Source organism: Bacillus rossius, chromosome 15, assembly GCF_032445375.1.
Source record: "Bacillus rossius redtenbacheri isolate Brsri chromosome 15, Brsri_v3, whole genome shotgun sequence".
In the NCBI taxonomy this organism is placed as follows: domain Eukaryota; kingdom Metazoa; phylum Arthropoda; class Insecta; order Phasmatodea; family Bacillidae; genus Bacillus; species Bacillus rossius.
The window spans coordinates 42690076-42714041 of record NC_086342.1 but is presented as its reverse complement, the minus strand read 5'-3'; the positions used below and the strand labels follow the sequence as shown (position 1 = coordinate 42714041).

General features: G+C 40.7%; 1 protein-coding gene across 2 annotated transcripts in view; it reads right to left on the bottom strand.

Annotated features, from left to right (window-relative positions):
* The window catches only part of LOC134539501 (glycerol-3-phosphate dehydrogenase, mitochondrial), a 48067-nt gene that overhangs the window by 9853 nt on the left and 14248 nt on the right, over window positions 1-23966 (bottom strand). For both annotated transcript variants that reach the window (XM_063381577.1, XM_063381576.1), the window contains 11 exons: window positions 23561-23673; window positions 22055-22217; window positions 17560-17782; window positions 14027-14190; window positions 13132-13423; window positions 11575-11768; window positions 6881-7075; window positions 5878-6131; window positions 3156-3314; window positions 1638-1826; window positions 288-386 (listed from right to left, as the gene is read on the bottom strand). In XM_063381577.1, the coding sequence (XP_063237647.1) occupies window positions 288-386; window positions 1638-1826; window positions 3156-3314; window positions 5878-6131; window positions 6881-7075; window positions 11575-11768; window positions 13132-13423; window positions 14027-14190; window positions 17560-17782; window positions 22055-22217; window positions 23561-23656 (2028 nt within the window). In that variant the 5' untranslated portion in view covers window positions 23657-23673. The remainder of the gene's footprint in view (window positions 1-287; window positions 387-1637; window positions 1827-3155; window positions 3315-5877; window positions 6132-6880; window positions 7076-11574; window positions 11769-13131; window positions 13424-14026; window positions 14191-17559; window positions 17783-22054; window positions 22218-23560; window positions 23674-23966) is intronic.

Below are 23966 nucleotides of genomic sequence, written 5' to 3'. Positions count from 1 at the left end.
AGCGAAAGTTGTGATTTTCTTGAACCGAGTGACACACCCACGCACCCTTAGAACTAAAACAAAACATTGAAGGTAATGTTAGGGGAGAGAAAGGGGAGAGGAGTGGATTGGAGTGGAGTGGCATACAACTCGCTCTCTCTTACGTCACCCACCGCATCACCCCGTGTGTTGCAAGCAGAACAAATTAATAGATGGTTAGGTGTATTGTTCGCCGGGGACCGCGGGACAGCGGGACAGCGGGACAGCGGGACGCATGAGGACCAGTGACGCTGGACGAGCCGAGTCACCTGCAGGTATTCGTCCAGCTCCACCTGGCCGTTCATGTTGGTGTCGATCTCTCGCAGGATCTCGTGCAGCTCCTCCCCGCTCACGTCGCGGCCGGCGTTCTGCAACCAGACGCGCGCGTCACGGCCGTGCATCGACGCTCACAGCAGCATGGCAGGTAGTTTACACTCTTGACCACAGTTATTGTGTATTAATGTAATGTTCATTAGCACAAGATGAGTACTTCAAGTACAGAAAAATTTAAATATATTTGATGTAAGCCTATTTTGAAAGAATATACACATATTTTCAAAGAAAATAACACTTTTTGTTTTAAAGATCTCTACTTAATGTTGTATCTAGATTTGATTTGGATACCATTCAACATACTAAGATATTTATTATTATTTTAAAATTACATACAGTATTTTTATTGTGGCAGCAAATAACATTAGGGCTTGTAAATTATTCTATACCTTGACACATTTATGAAAAATATTATTTTTTTAATCTCCAGATGGCAGGCTAATATATGATTTACGAGGCTGAAGACAGGTTATAAGCAGGTCCAAACATTTGCTATTTTATGAAAAGTCACGAGCAACCACTTTACACTGAGCGCACCACCACTCTGCAGTATCACATCACTGGCCTCTGTACGTCAAGCACTATTCTTCACAGTCAAATCGAAGTCAACAATCTAATCCTACAAAACGTTCCCGGCCAAATCAAAAACTACAAGTCGGTTGACACAGCTTGTAATGTCCCGGATTTAGTCCACTATCCACAAGAATTTTTAAATTCACTGACTACATCTGGCCTGTCATCTATCGAACTATTACTAAAAATTGGTATGCCTATCATGCTCTTAAGATATTTAAGCCCACCTAATACGTGCAATGGCACAAGGCTACTAATAAAAGACTTAAAAGTCCTCACCGCCCAGCAGCCGGCCAGAAGATTCCAATGATCCCCACGGACTTGCCGATATGTTTCACACGGCTCCAGTTTCCCGTAAAAACTTTGTTTGCGCTGACCATTAATAGGTCTCAGGGACAAACATTCTCTTTGGTTGGCATTGATTTACGAAAAGAGTGTTTCTCCCATGGACAACTATACATTGCTTTACCACGAGTTGTAACTCCAGAAAACCAAAATATATTGCTACCAGAACATAAAATGATGGCTGACAGTGTACAGAGAAGCTCTAAACAAATACTTACTTTGTAATAAAAATAAACATTAAATTGTTAAATAGACCGTTTGTTGTGGAAGGTTGTAGGGGAATATGTGGATCTAATATAATATAATTTAACGCAGGTCACACCACGGGGCTCTGCTGGTCGGAGCACGCACAACACGAAGCAGCACACCTTCAGGCTGCGGCGGATGTCGTTGATGGACACGTAGCCCTTGCGATCCTTGTCCATGATCTGGAACCGCTTGATGCTCTGCTGGATCTCGTCCTTGCTCAGGTTGATGGGCAGCTTGTCGCGCGACGCCCGGTTCACCGTCTGCCCCATCTCGTTGGCCAGGAACTCCGACGCCAGCTTCAGCTGGGTCTGAATCACACGTCACACACGTCACACACGGCTCACATGCACCGTCACTAGCAACCACGTGAGCGACGCAGATGTGCGGTGTGTTTATGGCACCCAGCTCTAATTTTTCTGACTTAAATTAATATTAATGTACTAAAAAGTATGCTTAAAAAAACAACTTTTTAAGTCACATGACTGATAATCATAATGTCTATCCCGTGGATAAAGTTGCTATTGCAAAATTTATAAAAAGAAGTTGTGCCTCTTTTAACTGATAACTGACCAAGATACACTAGATACACAAAAACTAATAGTATTATGTTGATAAAGTGTAAAACAATTAAACGTGGGAAACAATTAAACGTCTGATGGTCTGGGCCATGACGTGGATTTTTTTTTTTATGTCTTTCATTTGGAAATTTTTTGACCATAGATGTCTGTGTTCGGCTTAAGGCAACTGTGAATACGTACATGCCGCAATCATCTCCCAGATACCTAGATCCCTGGTTGTAACCCAATTGTGAAATAACGGTGGGATATTATTATAGATTTTTTTTTCTATTTAAATGGTTGCCTTGCCGAGTGACGCGACCTACTGTTAATGACTGTGGTACAATGACTGGCCGGACAACATGACTTCCCTCAAACATGCAGGAGTGAGACGGTTACTAGCTTGAAACAAGTCACAATCGTGCCCGGTTAATACAACTGTTCCTTGCACATACAGAACACTTACACATTATCTCATTCACTGTTGCAGGTCATTGGGTGCAAAGTTCTTTTAATGATTATTACCTTATCTGAAACTGTGTATGGCTGAATTTAAATAAAAGAGCTTGAAATGGATTTTGAATTTATTCTTCTCCCAATGAAAAAACATGTATCACACATGATTTGTAAATAAATAAATAAATAACTTAAAAAAAACCTTTTCCCAATTGTTACTTACAGTCCTGTATCTTAATGGAAAAAAAAGGTCCCAAATAAATGAGAACTAAGTCCCATTCAATTTTCTATTTTGGAGCCATGGATAGTAATTTCTTTTTTCAAGTGACAACATGTATGGTAGGTATAAGTAAAGAACTTTCTAAAACAAGGTATTAGTATATATATTTTGGCAAATAATTAATTTAAAAAAAATCATTTCAGAACTCTTTTATTTTTTCAAACTACAATTCATAATATAATTCTAGGAAAGAAAATAACCTGAAAATTCAGAAATGTTAGTATAATCCTTGCAGTACTCCCATAAAAGAGGCCTTGTACTGTAATCATGTTATGCGTCTCCAGCCGGGATATCTTCATTCGTTACAGGATGCACAAATATAGAAGGGGACCAGGGGCTCGCACCTTCTTCTCGTCGGCAGTCCACTGGAGCTCCTCCCCCATGAGGTCCACGATGCCCGGCAGCGCCTCCTGTGCCGCCTGCACGTTGAGGAAGGACAGACGCAGCCTCCTGGCGATCACGTCCACCGCCGTGCACGCGTACTCCCGCACCGCGTAGCGGATCTGCGCACACGGTCCTCCCCCGGTACAGCCCGACCGTAGACACGCTTCATCCCGCCCGGATCTGGCACAACCGCCATACTCGCACTTGCTGACAGCACACTCTCTGCAAGTGATCCTTCCTATTGGACCAAAATACTGCAACTGCACTTTGTGCCATGTTATTTATTTATTTAAAAAAAAAAAATGTATACAACTGGTGGCAGAACAAAATAAATAATAAAACATTTTATTGTTCATTGTTTATCAATGGGTGATGTTACAAGGAGAAGCACCATGCTTTGCCTCGTTGGCCCGCCTATTCCAGAAGCCAATATGTCCCCGTTAAGCGTGTTTTCCAATTTATTATGCATTTCAAAATGATGTATTGTGACTGACACTAGCACAAACTGCAAATTTCATACAGTTTCATAATAGTACAATACTGGTGACAGCTGATCAGAAATACTATGTTGCAGTTTTTCTCTATTCTCTTTGTGAAACCGTTAAAGTAATGATAAAAATACCATACTTCATGACTTTCAACTTTGTATGGCATTTAATTATTGTTTATTCTAACAATATCTCTGGGAACTTTTACATAATTCTGCAACTAACCTCATCTATTCGCACAGTTTTTGGAAAAAGTAATTAATCTTCTCATCTGTTGCATGCAATGTGCAATAAATGCAACATCCAATGTTCCTGCAAACAATTTTAACGTGCATCACATGTTTCAAAGTCCTAATAGGTAACAACACATCACAAAGTTTTGAAAAACACTTCATGATGCAAAGTTACAACAAAAATGGAAAATTTCAGTCGTTGAAAGCAAATTTATGGAGATAAGTATTGTTTTTGGGAACCAGGATTACTGTTTACAATTAGTTGGCTGCCACCAGAAGACACACGCGATTTGAAACCTGCTCAAGATATCCGAGTGTTGTTCGTTAACGAAAAGCACTTAAGAATGCACCGAGGGTGTATGGGTAATTGTGTTTCCGTATTTTGCTTCTAAACTGTATGTTTCAGAGTAATTTTTATCCATGAAATGCCCGATAAGGATTCTTGAAAGCACGAAAGGGCCTTGCATTACAACTTTAACTTCATCACTAAAGTCTACGACTGTTGGTGGGCATGTGACAAATTAAAAATAAATAAAATAAAATAATTTCTCCGCCTTCTAACATTACGGTTACAGCTAACATTTCAGAGCTGTCCTATGCACGAGAAAACTGCGAGCCAGTTCAGAGCCTTGCGCTTAGAGGAGATACTGTGCTAGGAACACCGATAGCATCACACTTATCATCCTGCCTCACTAACATGAATACACCCCTGACTATGCATTGATGTAACAGCCCAACCACCATAACAGATTTACAACATCCACCACGCTCCACACTTGTAATATAAACCAGGGTTGAATAATTTAATTTTACTGTTTAGTGTCATATATACACACAGAGAGAGAGAGAGAGAGAGAGAGAGAGAGAGAGAGAGAGAGAGAGAGAGAGAACTCAAAATTTAACAGTAAAAGTTTAATCTTAAAATTCTTTTATTCAACATGGCATTGAATATATGTATGTACTGTAACAATTTATTTTTTCTCTACAGTATGATGAATGCTTGCTAACTCTACATTTTAACGTAAACAAAGGAATGTTAAAATAGAATAGCATACTTTTTTAAGTTGTCATATTTTTATTTTTATTACCATAAATTACAAAAAAGTATTAAAGGATAGTTGTACTATTATAAAGTTTAGTTGGCACACCAATATGCTTAGAACATTACCAGATTTTTGCGAAAGTTAACATATATGAATAATAGAATAAATCATACGGGTGCACCATCGTTTCCAGATTTCTGAGACTTCCACAGATGGCAGCACCATATTTCCATTCCATAGAGTGTTTGAAACAAAAACATAAGCTTTACATTTATTGCGAAACAAAACTGTTAATATTTGAGTGGGGTTGAATTTGAATAAATCTGAATAATTCCACTTAGCAATTATTAGGTTGTGTAAGCATTGTTACAATTTGGCCACAGCAAAGATAAAAGACGGTAATCCAAATAGTGGAGCGAAGAACAAAATGGGACCAAATACCTAAAAACACTGACCTATCACTACACGACACAATGCTCGTCCACAAAGTAAGTTTCCCTGGGACTGTTTATTGAAACCAAACTCAATTTCATTTAAATATGTATTGCACCAGATACAGCAAGTGTTCAGGTATTTTTTACCAAACTCATCGCCAACAATGGGACATTTGTCCTAACGTGGGACCTGTGACGTAGAAGTCTGCCGCCTGGGATTGTAACCACCATTTCCGCCCGTGACAGGACAGGGGACAGACGCACACTGCCTCACTCACCTCTGCGTCGATGTAAGGGAACTCGGGGTGCAGCTTCTTGCCGATGATGGGCCAGCGCTTGCCCGTGACAGGACAGGGGACAGACGCACACTGCCTCACTCACCTCTGCGTCGATGTAAGGGAACTCGGGGTGCAGCTTCTTGCCGATGATGGGCCAGCGCTTGCCCGTGACAGGACAGGGGACAGACGCACACTGCCTCACTCACCTCTGCGTCGATGTAAGGGAACTCGGGGTGCAGCTTCTTGCCGATGATGGGCCAGCGCTTGCCCGTGATGCTGGCCAGCTTGGCCACGGCGAAGGCACGGTCGCCGTACGAGCTGGCCAGGTGCTTGGCCACCTCCGTCTCCAGCCCAAAGTCCTGCACCAGGCGTATGTACATGGTGGGGGTCCAGCTGGTCGCTCCCTCCAGCTTCAGGCCGTCCGTGCGCGAGCTCGTGTGCGCCGGCTGCAAGCCGCACGCTGCACACATGGCACATCGCTGCTGGCTCCCACACGCTCTCACTCACCTTGCCACATTAACAACGCAAGCACAAATCATACTAGCTTTAACACATGATCAACCTATACTTGTTGACTTTTTCCTCTACGGAATACAAGACTGGCCATAAATTGTGTAAACACAGGAACTATCACTGCCCTGCACGCAACGAGAGGTTGAACAAGCTCGCTCTGTCTCCATCCCTTACAGCTGACTGTTACAAGATGATTTAATGAACAACTGGAAATCTATGCCACTTTGAATATTGTGTCCCTCTTCGTCACTAACTTTAAATTAACAATTGTAAAGCTGCAGCTGGACTAAGATCTTCCAAATATCCAAGATTTTTTTTTTTCCTTCGTTTAAAACCACCATCACAAAAATTATGTAAACCACATTAAAATTTATTTTGCATGTAGACGTCTATCCTGTGGTTGGTAAAGTTTCAGATGAAGCCTGGCCTTGAAACACAGTTCTTATGAAACGACTGGTAAATATTTATCCTGGAAGGACAGTTTGACTCAGTTATTGTAGGAATACACTACTTGCAGAGTTGCATATGATTAAAAAATTTGTTTTATAAAAGTATCTATGAAATCAAAACGGAAAAAAGCTGAGCCTGTGAAGGAGGGAAACTCGATGAATTGTCTGTCTTGGATGTCATAGAGCAGATAAAGATGCAGCAGTGTATAAACCTTGCAGGGAAGCCTGGCGAGCGAGGATAGCTCACCTTGGATGGCGGCGTCGATGGTGTGCTCCGCCATGGCGCGGTACGTGGTCCACTTGCCGCCCGCGATGGTCACCAGCCCACTGGCGCTAACGTGCACCACGTGGTTGCGAGCCAGACTCTGGGTGTCGCCCTTGCTGGGGTCCGACACCAGCGGCCGTATGCCGCTCCACGCCGACATCACGTCCCCGCGCCGCACTGCAGCCACGTTTCCCACACACTTACACCCCTTCGTTCAACAGTGCATCAACAACACTTCCACCACTTCGTACAACAGTGCATCAACAACACTTCCACACTTCGTACAATAGTGCATAAACAACACTTCCACCACTTTGTTCAACAGTGCATCAACAACACTTCCACCACTTCATTCAACAGTGCATCAACAACACTTCCACCACTTCGTTCAACAGTGCATCATCAACACTTCCACCACTTAGTTCAACAGTGCATCAACTACACTTCCACCACTTCGTACAACAGTGCATCAACAACACTTCCACCACTTCGTTCAACAGTGCATCAACAACACTTCCACCACTTCGTACAACAGTGCATCAACAACACTTCCACCACTTCGTTCAACAGTGCATCAACAACACTTCCACACTTCGTACAATAGTGCATCAACAACACTTCCACCACTTTGTACAACAGTGCAACAACAACACTTCCACCACTTAGTTTAACAATGCATCAACAACACTTCCACCACTTCGTACAACAGTGCATCAACAACACTTCCACCACTTCGTACAATAGTGCATAAACAACATTTCCACCACTTCGTACAACAGTGCATCAACATCACTTCCACCACTTCGTTCAACAGTGCATCAACAACACTTCCACCACTTCGTTCAACAGTGCATCAACACTTCCACCACTTCGCTCAACAGTGCATCAACAACACTTCCACCACTTCGTACAACAGTGTATCAACATCACTTCCACACTTCGTACAATTGTGCATAAACAACATTTCCACCACTTCGTACAACAGTGCATCAACAACACTTCCACCACTTCGTACAACAGTGCATCAACATCACTTCCACCACTTAGTTTAACAATGCATCAACAACACTTCCACCACTTAGTTCAACAGTGCATCAACAACACTTCCACCACTTCGTACAACAGTGCATCAACAACACTTCCACCACTTCGTTCAACAGTGCATCAACAACACTTCCACCACTTCGTTCAACAGTGCATCAAGAACACTTCCACCACTTCGTACAACAGTGCATCAACAACACTTCCACACTTCGTACAATAGTGCATAAACAACACTTCCACCACTTCGTACTAGAGTGCATAAACATCACTTCCACCACTTAGTTTAACAATGCATCAACAACACTTCCACCACTTCGTACAACAGTGCATCAACAACACTTCCACACTTCGTACAATATTGCATAAACAACATTTCCACCACTTCGTACAACAGTGCATCAACATCACTTCCACCATTTAGTTTAACAATGCATCAACAACACTTCCCCCACTTCGTTCAACAGTGCATCAACAACACTTCCACCACTTTGTTCAACAGTGCATCAACAACACTTCCACCACTTTGTTCAACAGTGCATCAACAATACTTCCACCACTTAGTTCAACAGTGCATCAACACTTCCAACAAACACCACTTTGTTCAACAGTGCATCAATAACACTCCAACCACTTTGTTCAACAGTGCATCAACAACCCAATTTATACGCAACTAGTGTGTGTTTTTTGAATTGTAAATACAAGTGTTTTATTGTAAACTTGAAAGTACTTTACCCACTATTAAATTTTGAAACTAAGTAAAAACATTAAATACTATAGTAAATTAAAATACCAGAATGAAAAAAATTTGTTAAGTCAACATAACCGTACAGTTAAATAGTAGTTTTTTTTGGAAATTGTATACATTTAATTTATTATGCTTGATCTCTTTCTTTTAAATTTTTTAAGTAATGAATATAAGCTAATAGCACAGATAAAATGTTTTCAAATCTTTGACCACTGCCAATATAGGCATAATATCAACAAAACAAACACATTCGTGTCTTATACGATGTGGGGCTCGTCAGGAGAGTTGGAATGTGATATATTAGGCACAACTCTATGTCATTAAGTGGGTACAGAGATCCAGAAAGTATGTCATCCCAGTGTGTGATGTCACCCATATTGCTGAAAGAGATCTCTTTGCCGTGATGAAGCCCTTTCACTGAATATTTCACTCTCAGCAATGGGGACACTATTAATTCAACTGTAATGATGTTGACCGCAACCTAGTGGGCTACTAAGGCATGCCCCATTCTGACACGCCATAGTTATTCTTCTGCTAAAACAATCATTCATTCTGTATAAAATTTATTATGACTGTTTGCTATCTTCCTCACACACTGTGAATTATTTTTATAACTATTCAAAGAACATACTCGTACATCATCGCTCTGGTAGGATGTGTTGATGAAAAGGGAGGCAGGCATTACCACACCGTGCTGACACCCCATGAGCTACACGTGAACGCACCACTGCCTACCCTCCACTGTGATCTACAACTGCTGGTTGCTAGTGCGTGCGGCCGACTCTACAATTGTGCTCATTGCTGGCTGCGCTGCGATCGTGCGTCCTCTCAGAAACTGGAGTCACCTATATGCGTGCAAAGTCTACTTCAGCACGCTTCTGTTCCGCCTGCAACATTACAGGTATACCTTTCCGAACAATTGTTCGTATAAAAAAAACACTAGTTTTGGCATGCCCTGCCAACCATTAAATTTATGCCCAGCAATTTCCAAAAGGCCTGTATAAACATTCACAAACATTTAAAATATTTTCACCAACTTGTGAAAAAGCGATAATATTACGTATTTCATACAAGTTGCTCTAAAAGAAATTTACTGTCATGCTAAAAAAAACAATTCTATTATTCCTTTTTCATCATTGCAAAGAAAACTCTGCGCGGGTCATGTTTGAATAGCAAACCAACCCCAAGATTGTTTCGTAGCGTCAGTGCCACGTCCCCATTAAAAAAGAAACAAGAATACTTATTACTGTGCTTTGTTTTCATATCATCATAAAGAGGCTAAAACTCTCATTGCACAAGATAAAAAATTTTGGTTTCAAAATTTAAACAATGAAAACAAATAATATCCTAAAAATTTGGCACTACGTAAAAATCATGAGAGAAGGATATAATTAGAAACTATCTCTTAAATTCAATGATGATGTTACCATTGACCCAACTTGTATTGCAAATAGTTTTGAAAGCTATTTTTCTAGTGTGTATGTAACTTCTGCTAACAACCACAACCACAACCACACATTACCTAATACTTATGATTACTCTATTCCTATATCCACCATTACAGAGAGCTGTGTACTATGGGGAATAAAATCCTTGAAATCCACTATGTCAACTGGTCCAGATAAAATTCCCAACTGTACAATAGAAGGATGTTTTCTGGCTCTTGCTCCTATACTTCAGTTTAATTTCAACAGCAGTGTAATAGTGGCATTTACCCTAATAAATGGAAACCTTCTAAGGTTATTCCTATACATAAGAAAGGCAGCAAACAAAATGTCAACACACCAACCCAGAGACATGGCTCAGATCATGTTTGATATCAATTAAAGGTTTAGAATGTTATTGAAATGTACCGTATTTACTTGAATATAATGCAATGATTTTTATCAAAACTGCTGATACTGAATGTGAGGGTCGCAGTATAATCGCAAACCTACATCTTTGCTGCTGGAAGAATGTTTTGAAACGGCGCGGTGCGGCGAGACCACTGTATCAAGGTCACGGCCGGCACCAGCGATGCAGCCAAAACGTGAAGTAACAGCGCTACTAGTCAGTGCTTGGGTCAGTATTAGAACTGATTGTCATTTGTTTGGCTGCTTGCACTTTGTTTTGCATTGTAGGAAAGTGAAATTTTTTTATAAAATGGACACTATAGAGCGGCATGCAAGTTTACAATTTAAAATGTCAAAAGGACAGAGAAGAGAGGAGACGGAATTCAAATTTCACAGACGTAATAAAATTAAAAGCCCAAGACATTAACTTTTTGCGGACTAGCTTCACTGCAAGTACTGGTTGGTGCGTAAGAATGATGCACCGTTGCAGGTTTCTGTTTGCAGCGTAGAACACAAGCAGCACAATACCTGCCAAAAGATTTCCAAGAGAAATTGACTAAATTTCAGCGCCATGTAATTGGTATTCGTAAACAACACGATTATTTGTACAGCCAAATTGGAAACGCTGATGAAACGGCAGTGCGTTTCGACACGCCCAGGAACACTACCACTGAAACAAAACACGTTACGACAGTCACAGTGTGTACGACAGGAAATGAGAAGCTGCGAGTCACAGTGATGTTATCTGTTTTGGTAGACGGCAGGAAAACTGCCACCATTCATTAACTGGAAAAAAAAAAAAAAAAACTCTTCCCAAAGAAGCGTTTCCACTGGAAGTAATCATTCATTGTCAAGAAAAAGGCTGGATGAAGAATGATTCAATGCCAGAATGGTTACGAGCGGCGTGGAATCGGCGCCCGGGTGCACTTCTGAAGAGAAGGGGTGTGTGTACAGTGTACAGTGTACATCACGGCGCACACACCCTGTGGCAGTGTACAGCACGGCGCACACACCCTGTGGCAGTGTACAGCACGGCGCAGAGAGCAGGCACGCACCTTCCACGTCTGGGTTCAGGTAGTTCTTCACCTCCTCCAAGATGAAGGTGATCTCGTCCTCGGTGGGCTTGGGGTTGTGCGTCACCTGGCACGGCAGGTCCGTGGTGCCCGCGATCGTGTGTCGCAGCCACGGCAGGAAGAAGATCACCCGTCCGTCTGACGTGCTCGGGTCCAGCAGCCCCATGTTGTCAGGGCTGCCAACACCACAATGCAGACAAGCCTCATTTACAGCCAGCCCTTCATTTCATAAATACATATAATATCCGTAATTATGTTGATAGTATATTATTAACCATTTAAACCATAAAAACAGGAAGTTACCATAAAATTTAAAATATGAACTACACAATTACTAATTTCATTGATGTATTTTAAAAGTTAATTTCATATTTTAAAAAACCTCCATTTATCGCTTCCTCTTTTGGTATGGTTATAATATATCAGATGGTATAAGCTACATATATGTTTTCATGCAGTTTGGTATAGTTATAGTATAGTTATAGTACATCTTTGTGACTCCTTTGTGGCTTTACGGACAATGTAAAGAAAGGCGAGTCTCATTCTCGTATCATTCGCTTATGTTTATAGCACTGGGTTATGGCAGGCAGTTTAAATTTTTGGATGGTTTATTGTTACAATATTGGTTTGCAATAGTATCAGAAAAAAAAGGAAAACTTAAGTCTCTACATGCACAAATGAATAAAAGTCTGAACAATTCTCATTAAACAGTAAAATTGACTTAGTGGGCAGATTTTTGGCAAAATAGTTGTCTAATTTTCTGCCACATCAAAAAACCATTAAATAAACTGAACTCATGGGGAAGGACACCAACCACATCCCCTGTGGTTCCTTACGCAGTACGAAAGGGAGCCTTTGATAGGCTACAAGAAATTGTTCTAATAGTGATGTATGTCATGTGCCGAAGGTTTCATGGGAAACAGCCTTACATAAAAGGCCAAAATTCAACATAGGATAAATTTAATTTCTTTAAACAGGTTATGATGCCTTCATACAACAGTGCGGTTATTTAATCGCCACACCACATGCACTTGTAGCATCCCGGCAGAACAAAGTGCACATCAATCAGTGAAGAGTCCCACCTGTAGTAGCCCGGCAGAACGAAGTGCACATCACTCAGTGAAGAGTCCCACCTGTAGTAGCCCGGCAGAACGAAGTGCACATCACTCAGTGAAGACCCACCTGTAGTAGCCCGGCAGAACGAAGTGCACATCACTCAGTGAAGAGTCCCACCTGTAGTAGCCCGGCAGAACGAAGTGCACATCACTCAGTGAAGAGTCCCACCTGTAGTAGCCCGGCAGAACGAAGTGCACATCACTCTGTGAAGAGTCCCACCTGTAGTAGCCCGGCAGAACGAAGTGCACATCACTCAGTGAAGAGTCCCACCTGTAGTAGCCCGGCAGAACGAAGTGCACATCACTCAGTGAAGAGTCCCACCTGTAGTAGCCCGGCAGAACGAAGTGCACATCACTCAGTGAAGAGTCCCACCTGTAGTAGCCCGGCAGAACGAAGTGCACATCACTCAGTGAAGAGTCCCACCTGTAGTAGCCCGGCAGTACGATGTGGACACCCGAACTGGGACAGCACATCGCCTTGACGTCGGGGTCGTCCATCTTGCGCAGCGAGTCCGTGAAGGGGCCCGTGGCGTTCACCACGCACTTGGCACGCACGTCCCACTCCTTGCCGGTCAGCTCGTCACGCACCCGCGCGCCACTCAGCCGCCCCCCCTCCTTGTGCAGCTGCAGCACCTTCACGTGGTTGGCCAGCGTGGCGCCGTGCCGCGTGGCCGTCATCGCCACCGCCAGGTTCATGCGCGCGTCGTCCATCTGGCCTGCGCACACGGCACGGCTCCTCGTAGCACACGCATCGCAGACCTGCGCGAGGATGTACGCTCCACAAGAAATTAATCTAAACATGCACAACTAGTTTTCGTATGGTCTGACTTGATAAAACCCTGGGTTGATGAACTACTAATTGTATCTGCAGATTTTAGATTACAAAAGAAAGTAATACAGACGTGAAATCAAGTCCAGGTAGTAATTCACAATTAATTTTCACAATAAATGCACTTCAACATTTTTTAACCGAACACTATAAAGAACCCAATGGACTTGTACAAAACATTTGATCTGAAAAATTTCTACGGAACATAATCCCTTCCATCCTGCCCCTCATTCAACACTTCAATCAAATCTTGTTTGTTTTCACCACCTAATACACACTTTTTTAACCCACAAACAATGTAACCGACATAACATTATCACTATACTAGTACTAGTTTACCTGGTATGTGTTTGATTAAAAATGTTTGCATGTATTATTATTAATGATACATCTGTTCCAACTCTGTATTCAGGATTGGTAAATGAACGTATTGACCATGTGATGAGACTACAATGTTCTGGAACGAAGCACTGAGCTGGCTGGGACTCACCGTCGTAGTACACGATGGCACCACACAGCTTGTCTCCTCGCAACATCGGAAACAGCTCCAGCGCATCTTTCTTCGACAAATAATAGGAACTCTTCACCATTTTCGATCCTGCCACCAGATCATACATCTTGATCCCAAACCAGAAGTAAGGAATCTGCCAATACCTGCAACAAACATCACATAACACAATTGCAAAGCAGATATTGCACTTAAGAGGCATACAAACAGTAGTTGCTGACGGTTGGCAAATACAACTACAGTCAAACCTCATTAATACGAATCCGCTTAGTACGAAATTCCCGTTTATGCGAAGTACTTTCACAGTCCCGGAAAATAAAGTATGATTTCCTATGCTATTCAGTACTTTTAATACGAAATACGGTTAATATGAATTACGAAGTTGTTTTGATCCCTCAAGTAGCTGTTAACGTGTATAAGTAAACGGTTAATACGAATTTCACCGCCGAAGTCTAAAGTAAATCGTCTTCATAACCGTCCTGTAAACAAACGTTTCTCCAAAGAACATGTATGTATCCTACAGCGCAAAATGGTCGAAAAACAAGATGAAAAGTTCAACTCTAGTGGCGATGTTAGTAACTAAACTAGAAAAGATGCCATGTTGTAAACGGAAAATGAAAAGGAATGAACTCTATACCTTATTATTATTATTAGTCGTCGGAAGTGTACATACGTAGAAGTTTAAACAATCTATGGAAAAAAGTTCTGATATTTTCCATTGTTCACGCACGTGTATCTTAACCTCAATTTTGAGTGTTAGTTGTTTTGTAATATGACTGCGAAACGTAAACGCAACGAACTTACATTGCAAGTTAAAGTTAAAATTATAGAAGAAGTAGACAATGGAGAGAGAACGAAAACTGAAATTGCGAGAGAATTTAACATCCCGCAATCGTCGTCGACAATATTAAAAAATCGTGAAAAGATTGAATCGGCTTTTGCGAGTTCGTGCAGATTATCAACAAGAAAAAGAATGCGAGGCCCAAAACATCAAGAAATGGAAGCCACCTTGTTGCAGTGGTTTTAAGAAATGCGTGCAGCAAACTTGCCAATTTCTGGATCTATTATTCAGAAGAAGGCAGACTACCTAGCATTGAGGTTAGGAATTTCAGCAATGGTTGGCTACAACGGTTTAAGGATCACAACAATCTTGTTGGCAAAACTATGTGTAGGGAGTCAGCAGCAGTAGATATGACCAAAGTTAAATGTGGTAAACAATGCCTAGGTATAAGAAAAAGATAGTGCAAACCAGAATTGATGCTTTTTTTTTTTAAAACCAAATGTTTGAATTGAAAATGTGTCATGAATGCAAGTTTATTGAAGTTTGTATTATGATTTATTCTGTAAGAGTTGCATTGTGTTTGTTTTATTCAGTGTTTACATATTGTCATGCATGTAGTGATGCCAGCTTATACTACCAACGGTGTGTATAATTTTCTTAATAATTGTAAATATATAGGCATTAAAAGTTCAATCAATTTTTTTTGTCATGATATCCCAATAGTTTGGTTAATACAAACCCTCGTTATTACAAAGTGCTAAAATATAGTCCCTTCAGGTTTGTAATAATGAGGTTTGACTGTAACGTGATAAAGGCAAAAACTACATATTAACCAACTCTATTGCTTAGCATAACACATTAAATACTTTCACAGCCTTAGACTCAATGTTTTAAGGCGGTCTAGCCTTATAGCCTACATTCATTACTTTTGATATATTTCAGAAAATTCTGCAGTAGCAGACATCATTACAATTACTGTATTTATCCTAATGCTAGACGTGAATTTTTCCCAAACTTAGAGCATAAAATATTTCAATTTAGCTCTGGGGTTTCATGATAATTTTCACATTGTTGATAATATTTCAAACCTGACACATTAGTATTAAGTTATAATACAGACCTTTTAATTAAGCACCATCAACAATAACTACGATATGTATTAAATACAAGCATGTCTACAGAGTCAAAATTTCTCTATGCATATCTTTGCATTTTTAGGTTTATGTGATAGCCTCACCACAGTGTTAGGTAATGTATGCTTTAGCATATATAATTATTTATTAATGTTTATTTAAGCACTTTCAGAAATGCACGTGTGTTGTTTACAATTATATAAGAGTTAATTTAATAGGGTAAATTGAATAGTGTGCAGGTACCTACCATATTTTCATGGATTATTTGTGGTTTTTCCTACTGCGCTGTATTTTGCTACATTTATTAAAAATGTTTAACTACCTAAGCTTGAGGTGTTTTATTTGTTTGATATTTATCAACTTTACTTTTCTTGTAACTTTGTTTTTCAGACCAACACTTTTATGGAGCCCATTAATATTGATTGCTCTTGGTTATTTGGAGGCTAAGTTAAATTTAGTAATTGTAAATTAATTGTCCTTTAATTTTATATCAGAGCGAGTGCTGGGAAAGTGGCCTTTTTGCTCCTTGGGAAGAAGTGAAAGCCCACAACCTGAGCCGCTCTGCTCACTTTCAGCTTGGAAAGTTAGTATTAAAAATTATCGGAATAATATTTTAGAGTAACATGGCGGTTCCTTGGATCAATAAACTCCGTAATGACGAGATTTGAACTAATTTAAAAGCAGCAAGTGTGTCAGTTTCCAAGGATATGGACACAGATTCTTTAAGATGCAAATTTATTTAACTCATAAAAAAAATATTTGCCGCAATAGGAGAGTGCAAACAGTAGTAGTACTGGAGATTATATTATTTGTGTCTGAGTAATGTTTTTTTGACGTTACTTGTTACCTTGTGTCGACCAGTAGAAAGAGCACCGCCTGATGGCAGGAACAGACGTCGCAGCTGATTGCCTAGGGAGCCTGCTGTCCGTCTGCGCTGTTATTTATTCCTTCCACGGAACATTCTGTGCAGTCTGACGTTTAAAGTTTGACATCAGCTGATTTAGGCTTGTACTCTGCGATTTTATGTTTTCATTTTTTACTATTTTCCTATGACGAACAGTTCAAAACTACAATCATGTATGCACAGTGGCGGATTTACCAGCAGGCTGAGTAGTCTTGAGCCTAGGGCGGCAGATTTTTGGGGCGGCAAATTTGAGAACCAATTTTTTTTTTTTTTTTTTTTTTGCTACCTCATAGAAATCAAAAGGATTCCTGCATGACAGTTTTCTGTTTTCTGATGTTTTACAGGTAGACGTCTACAAGAAATTTTGCCTATGACTTTCCCCTCTCCCTTGTCATTGTACGTTCCGTGAATCCGTGTAGCAAACTTCCATATTCCAGAGTAAAACAGCTAGTTCGCCCCCCCCCCCACAACCAGTAATCGGCCTCTGCGCCCTCTGCCCACATGAGTGAGCTTTGATTAGCTCAAAAATATACCCAAAAATTATTTTACGTGCTATTTCAACGAAATTGTTGGATTGTAAACATAACGTAGGACATGAAAATTGTAGAGGCAAGGGTGGCAAAAACTTTACAGCCTATACCTTGAAAATTTGGTAACCCGCCACTGCGCATGCATGAGAGATCAAGCACGGACTCACGTGTAGACGGGCAGCATGATGGGCAGCGGGTGGCTGAGGTGGGGCGCGGACTGCAGCATGTTGGCCCGCTCGTGGAGCGCCTCCTTCACCATGCGGTACTGCTCCAGGTCCAGCTGCATGATGGCCTTCTGCAGGTAGCGCACGCCCCCGTGGATCAGCTTGGTGCTGCGGCTGCTGGTGCCCGACGCAAAGTCGTCCCACTCCACCAGCGCCGTCTTCAGGCCTGCCCGCCACCACACCCTGCTTCCATACTGCACACATTTACTTACAATCTACCCATTGAGCATATGCATTGTGTAACAGATTATAAAATGGTTTTTACAAAAATTATTAGTTAAGTGGCAGTCTTCTATGAACACTTCAAGTTGGTAGAATATTAACTGCAAACTTTACTTAAGTCATTTCCCAGTTAAATATAAGTGTTTACTGTCTAGCAAGAATGCAATTTTTCTGCTATTTTTCGGTATATTATGTACGAAAAACTCAATTAGTTAAACACTTGTGTCGATTATAATTCAGCCTGGTTTCTGTAACGAAGAATGTAGACATCATAACAATCGTAAATGAAAAACATTGCAATAGATTCGCACGGCATGATCGTACTTGCTTTATCGACCAAGATCTCGGCACTTACACCCTCGTTTCAGTACCACCGAAGCGATTATTAGCACCTGTACCTACCTCTATGGAGCGTGCTACACTGTATGGTGACAGCTAACAAACACAACTTTGTTTGAAAACATGTAGACGTGTTGGAACTAACAAAAGTATAGTGGAGGTAAAAAGATATGTCAAAAAACATGGAATATCATTGTAGAACACAGAATTTTTGAGAGAAACCAAATGTGAAAATTTCACACATTTCAATGCTTAGTATTCTGCTTGGTGCAAATCACTCGCACCCTCTTCCGGCCGGTACTCAGTCACACGTCACATTACACATGCATACGTACATAGAGCAGGGGAGGTTATGAGTAGAGCCAAGATTATATGGTTTTATGCGAAATCGCGAATTTTCACGCGAAATTCATCCCAAACCGCGAAAAATGCGAAATGTTTACTAACCACAAATAAACACCTCAATATTGATTTAAATCGTTAACTACAGACTATTGGTTGATCGACAAAAATTCCATATCTGTTTGTAGAAGAAATGGTCGTCATCCAACTGCAGTGTGGTGGTTATTTAATGCGTTAATTATTCATCTTAAAAAATTACAATATATCACAAAAATTGACGATTTCACGAACAAAAAAAAGATCGTTATCGGAGTTAGGTTAGGGTTTTTAAACGCATCTAGCCACTAGAGATCACGCAATATTAACAACTGACGATCGTAAACTAAAATTAACAAGTTAACAAACACAACAACGTGAAAAATCTCAGCGCCTTGTTTGCTGTATCCTTTGAAAAATACACGTGAACAAAAACTGCATTCATTAAATAAATACGTATGAAAATAAAATAAAAGCGAACATTGATATTTAATGATCACTTGATGTTTAATGTAATTTCACTGTAACGCAATTTTGTGTGCTTGTTGAATAAGCAGTTTACAGTGAAGCCTTCATTTTAATTTCACACTTCACAGGCGAGAGAGCCAAAATCGTAACATAATATAAGTTTTCCGATCGCTAATGAAAAAGCACCATATTGCAAGGATTTATTTATTTTACGGTCATTAAATATTTTAAATAACGCTTACCTACCCAACCCTCCCGGAAAATAAATAAAAACATTTATTTCACTGACCTGACATAACCTAACCTTTTACTTCGGGTTGAGTATATGGCTCTCTCGCCTGTAAAAAGTAGGCTTCCCGCGGTTTATTTTTTCGCTACAACTTCAGTAAATACTAGTTTTTGGTACCTCCGGGCTTTGTTTACAAATGACGTGCATAAATGAAAGCTAAATTTCTTAATCATGCCGAAAAATAAAGCTACTGCGGCATCACGTGCTGACGAGTTTAAGAATGAGGGATTATATGTCAGTGACGGAAAAATACTTTTCTGTAAATATTATAATTGCCGTTTGGAGCATGAACGTAAGGACACGGTAAACAAGCACATAATTAGCGACAAACATGTAAAAGCTAAACGATCCCCATGAACTTTGAAACAACAGCTTTCAATCCCTGAAGCAGGAGTGGCGCAAATATGCGCAAAAAAACAAAAGGAAGATTTTGTTCTCGAAACTGTTGAAGCCTTTGTAGCTGTAGGTATTCCTCTTGAGAAACTTGACAACAGCAAGCTGACTGCATGGATGCAGAAGCATGTAAGTGGTGCTGGTGATCTTCCAACAGCGGATTGGATGAGGAAAAAGTACATTCCCCTACTTAGAGAGAAAAAAGAAGTGGAAATCAAGCAGCAGCTCTTGGGGCAAGATGTGGTCATACTCGCAGATGAAACCACTGACAAGAGTAATAATTGTGTTTTCAACATCTTGTTTAAAATTCTGAAACCAGGTGCTGAACAAGATGTTATCTTAGGGGCTTCTTGTGTCCTTGATGCAGCAAATGCTGTTTGTTGTTCTCGGGCAGTGATTGATGTATGCTCCAAATATGAAGTCAAGGAAGAAAACATAATTGCGTATGTTACAGATAGTGCCAGGTACATGACAAAATCTGCTGGCACCCTTGAAGGTGTATTTGGTGACCACATGTACCACATACAATGTTGGGCCCATAAAGTAAACATTGTTGGGCAGATCTGGCAAAACAACTTGGAAGAACTGAACCTCTTCGTTTGTAAGGTAAAGATGGCCTTTCTTAAAACCAGAAAGAGGAGGCATGCATACCTTCAATTTCTTCTCCAGAAACATGGAGAAAACAAGGCTCTGGTCAAGTTATTCCCCATGCCAGTTGTTACGCGTTGGAACACATGGTTTGAATCTGTATCATACCTCGCACTCCATCTGCACGACATTGTGGAATTCTTTGAGCAGCTTAGCGAAGATAACTCTGGTGTTAAATATATCAAGGGACTCCAGAAGGAAGAGTTACAATGTCTTGAGGCCACTCTTACATTTGTGGCTCAAAACTGTAACACCTTTGTAGAGCTAATTAATTTTCTTGAAGGAACAAAGTATCCTACTGCTCATCAGTTGTGCACAAAATTGAGTAAACTTCAAACTACTCTTGATGTCTTGGCTAAGGGAATATTTCCTGAAAATGTTGAAGACATTTTGGCTGAAATGAAAACTGTCAACTCTGCAGCCCTTAAAGAGCAGTTCAAGAACACAGCTAAACTCAGTCTTATAAAACTGATTGATCTGGTGAACACTGATCCATCTCGTCAACTATTTCTGGGAATCAGCGCTCTAATGAATCCTCAAAATGTAGGAAACATTCGTGTGGAGGAAAAAGAATTCCAGAAACATATTGGGAACCTACCTTTCCTTTGCAAGGTGCAGAAGACCTCTGTAGCGACAGGCTACATAACACTCCAAAACCTGGTTTCCCAAGAGCAGAAGAAACCGCATGTGAACTACATAGACATGGTGGACATACTATGTAAAATGAAAGCAGATTATCCTGAATTTGCAGCTGCTGCTTTAAAGTTAATATGGATACCTGCAAGGAATGTGGACTCAGAAAGATCTTTTTCTAAGTATTCTGTAGTTGTAAGTGACAGAAGATCTCTAAAACCAGAGAATGCTGAACTGCTGACAATGGTGGCTTTTTCCTGAGCTTAATTATATTGCATTTATAGAACAAAAGTTTAACTGTAGTTTCTATTTTAATTAATATAGACTCTCTCCTGAACTCAGGAACAGTACTTACCTGCATAAGAATACTGAATATTTTAGTTGTTAATTTTTTATGTACTCTCAACATAGTATTGTTTAATGTGCATATTTTAAGTCTCTAACCACAAATTATTGAAGCATTTGATCAAGGCAGCTCTGCTAGGTGTGTACATGTTATTACATGTGTTTTAATTTTTTATGACGATAAAGACGAAATCCACAATTCTTAATGACGAAAAGTCCTTTTTCATAACACCATAAAATCTTGGCTCTAGTTATGAGTAAGGAGGTACATGGTGGCGTATTGGGCTACAGTGAACATAGCCCTGGAAAATATTACAATAAAACTACAAACACATTACCATCTTTTTTTATATTTGATTGTCTGATTCCGTCCAAAATCTATTATCTTTAAGAAAATTTTAATAAGCTGCATTAACTTAATTATTTTTGTAATTCAATGCATGCACAGTTGAAGGATTTGATCATCTATTTTACTACAGAGATATATTCACAATACTGAAACCAAATGTTGTATAATGATTGACAATTAAGGCAACAAAATATTGTGACTTGAAACTACTCATTAGCTATTTGTAAAATGGTTATATATAATAAACAATGATCAAAACTATTTAGAATATATTACAATACTTATGATAAATATATGTAATTACTCAGTTGTAACAAATAAAAGGGTGTAGCAGAGAGTCGACTGACTAGTGAAGCTCGAGGACGGACACGCACCTCGGGTGGTGGCGTCGAGGGCACAGCCGGCGCCGGAGGCCCCTCCTCCCACCACCAGCACGTCGAAGCTCTCCGTCTGCAGCGAGTGCAGCTGCTCTGCGCGGGTGGGCAGCCTGCGTCTGGGGGCGGGGGCGCTCGCTGCGGCCGCCACCACGGGGCCCAGCTGCAACAGGGCTCACTGCTGCAGCGCAGCACCAGGCCTGCACAGCTAGCAGGGCTCACTACTGCAGCATTTAACCAGGGCTGCACAGCTAGCAGGGCCCACTATGGCAGCATTATACCAGGTTATACTGCACTACTGCAGCATTATACCAGGGCTGCACAGCTAGCAGGGATTGCTTTCTAAAAAGTCCATTCAACTAGTTTGAATATCTAGCTGTCCCTGTCTTTACCTTTTAAGTCTAGGTGTTTAATTAAGCCTTCAGAAAATTACTAAAATATTTGTATAATCATGTTTTTATACTAAATGCTTATTATTTCCATGAATTCTTATGTAATATTTGATAGGAAAAAATAACGCGTTATGGTATGAGACACTAGCTCCACCTTTGAGAAGGTGAATTTGTGTTTTTTTATTTAGTTTAGTCAGCACCACTATATATGTTTTCTCAGTATTTGTCTGAGATCTGTAGTTTGTGGCCTGGGTGTTACAAACATGTAGCACCTCAGAGCTTAGAGCTAGTCTTCCCACATGATAAACAAACCCCAGCCAACACCGACCGTGACTACGCCTGTTCCTAATTCCACTTAGCACTGATTGTCACGTCCCACTTCCCAGGCAAGTCTTGGTCACTGCAGCGAGCTCTGTCCGGTACACCCCCCCCCCCCCTCCAACAGGTTCCCTGCTTGTCCCCTCCCCCCTGTCTCTCTGCCCGCTTCTAGCAGTGTTCCTGTTACTGTCCATCTTCCCTTCCCACGCCTTTACGATGTGCAGGAGTCGATTTTAACTGATGCGGCAAGAAATGCACAAATACTTCCAGCCCTTGTATTTTGTTTACACTGTTAGGGACCTGGAACTGAAGGTCTGGAAGTTAAGTGGATTAATCATTATGGTTTCCACAATGAACAGTTCATAAAATATGTTTTCTGTTACAATGGACATTAACGAATTTGATTGATTGTGCAATAGGGTTACATCGCACGGCCAGGCCACAATTATAGCAGGCTGCGAACCACTTGGAGTTGGGTATCGACTCAGTGCTCATAATCATGAGTCATGCAGGGGCATTAGGACTGAGCCACCGACCTTCGTACATGAGAACCACTAAATAACTTTTTATATTTTTTGTTTATTACATCTTTAATTAATAATAATAAAAAATTATTTCATTACTTTCAAATGAATGGCTCTAATAGTTATATTCTAGTAATTTGTCACTGTGATGCTGACCACGAACTGTTATGCTCGGCATCGGCTCAGTCCTGAGCAGTCCCACGGGCCACGGGTGATGGGCAGAATGCCCAGACTGTGCGCTTGTTCCCACGTGAGGGAGCAGCATGCGTTACCTTGCGCTCGTCATGAGCCACCAGCGACCAGGTGATGTATGCGCCGGTGCCAAACGCAATGCTGCCAACCGCCAGTTTCCTCAGCCTCGACGCCATGTTTGCCAAGTGTCAACCTGCACACAGCAAACATCACTTCACAAGTCAGCTCGAGAGAAACTAAACCAGCTGGCGTTTGTGTGTTGGTGTGTTTGTGTGTGTGTGTGAGTGTGTCTGTATATGGGAATTTTTAATAATATTAACTTCTAACACAGTCATAACACTAACTAAATCTGTACCTGAACTACTCTGACTACATGTAAATTAAATTGTAGGAAATCAATTATGCTTTGTTCTTTGGTAGTATAAGATCCATGAATTACTGGTCTGTCATTTCTAATGTTATTTTTGTGAACATTAATTATTTTTT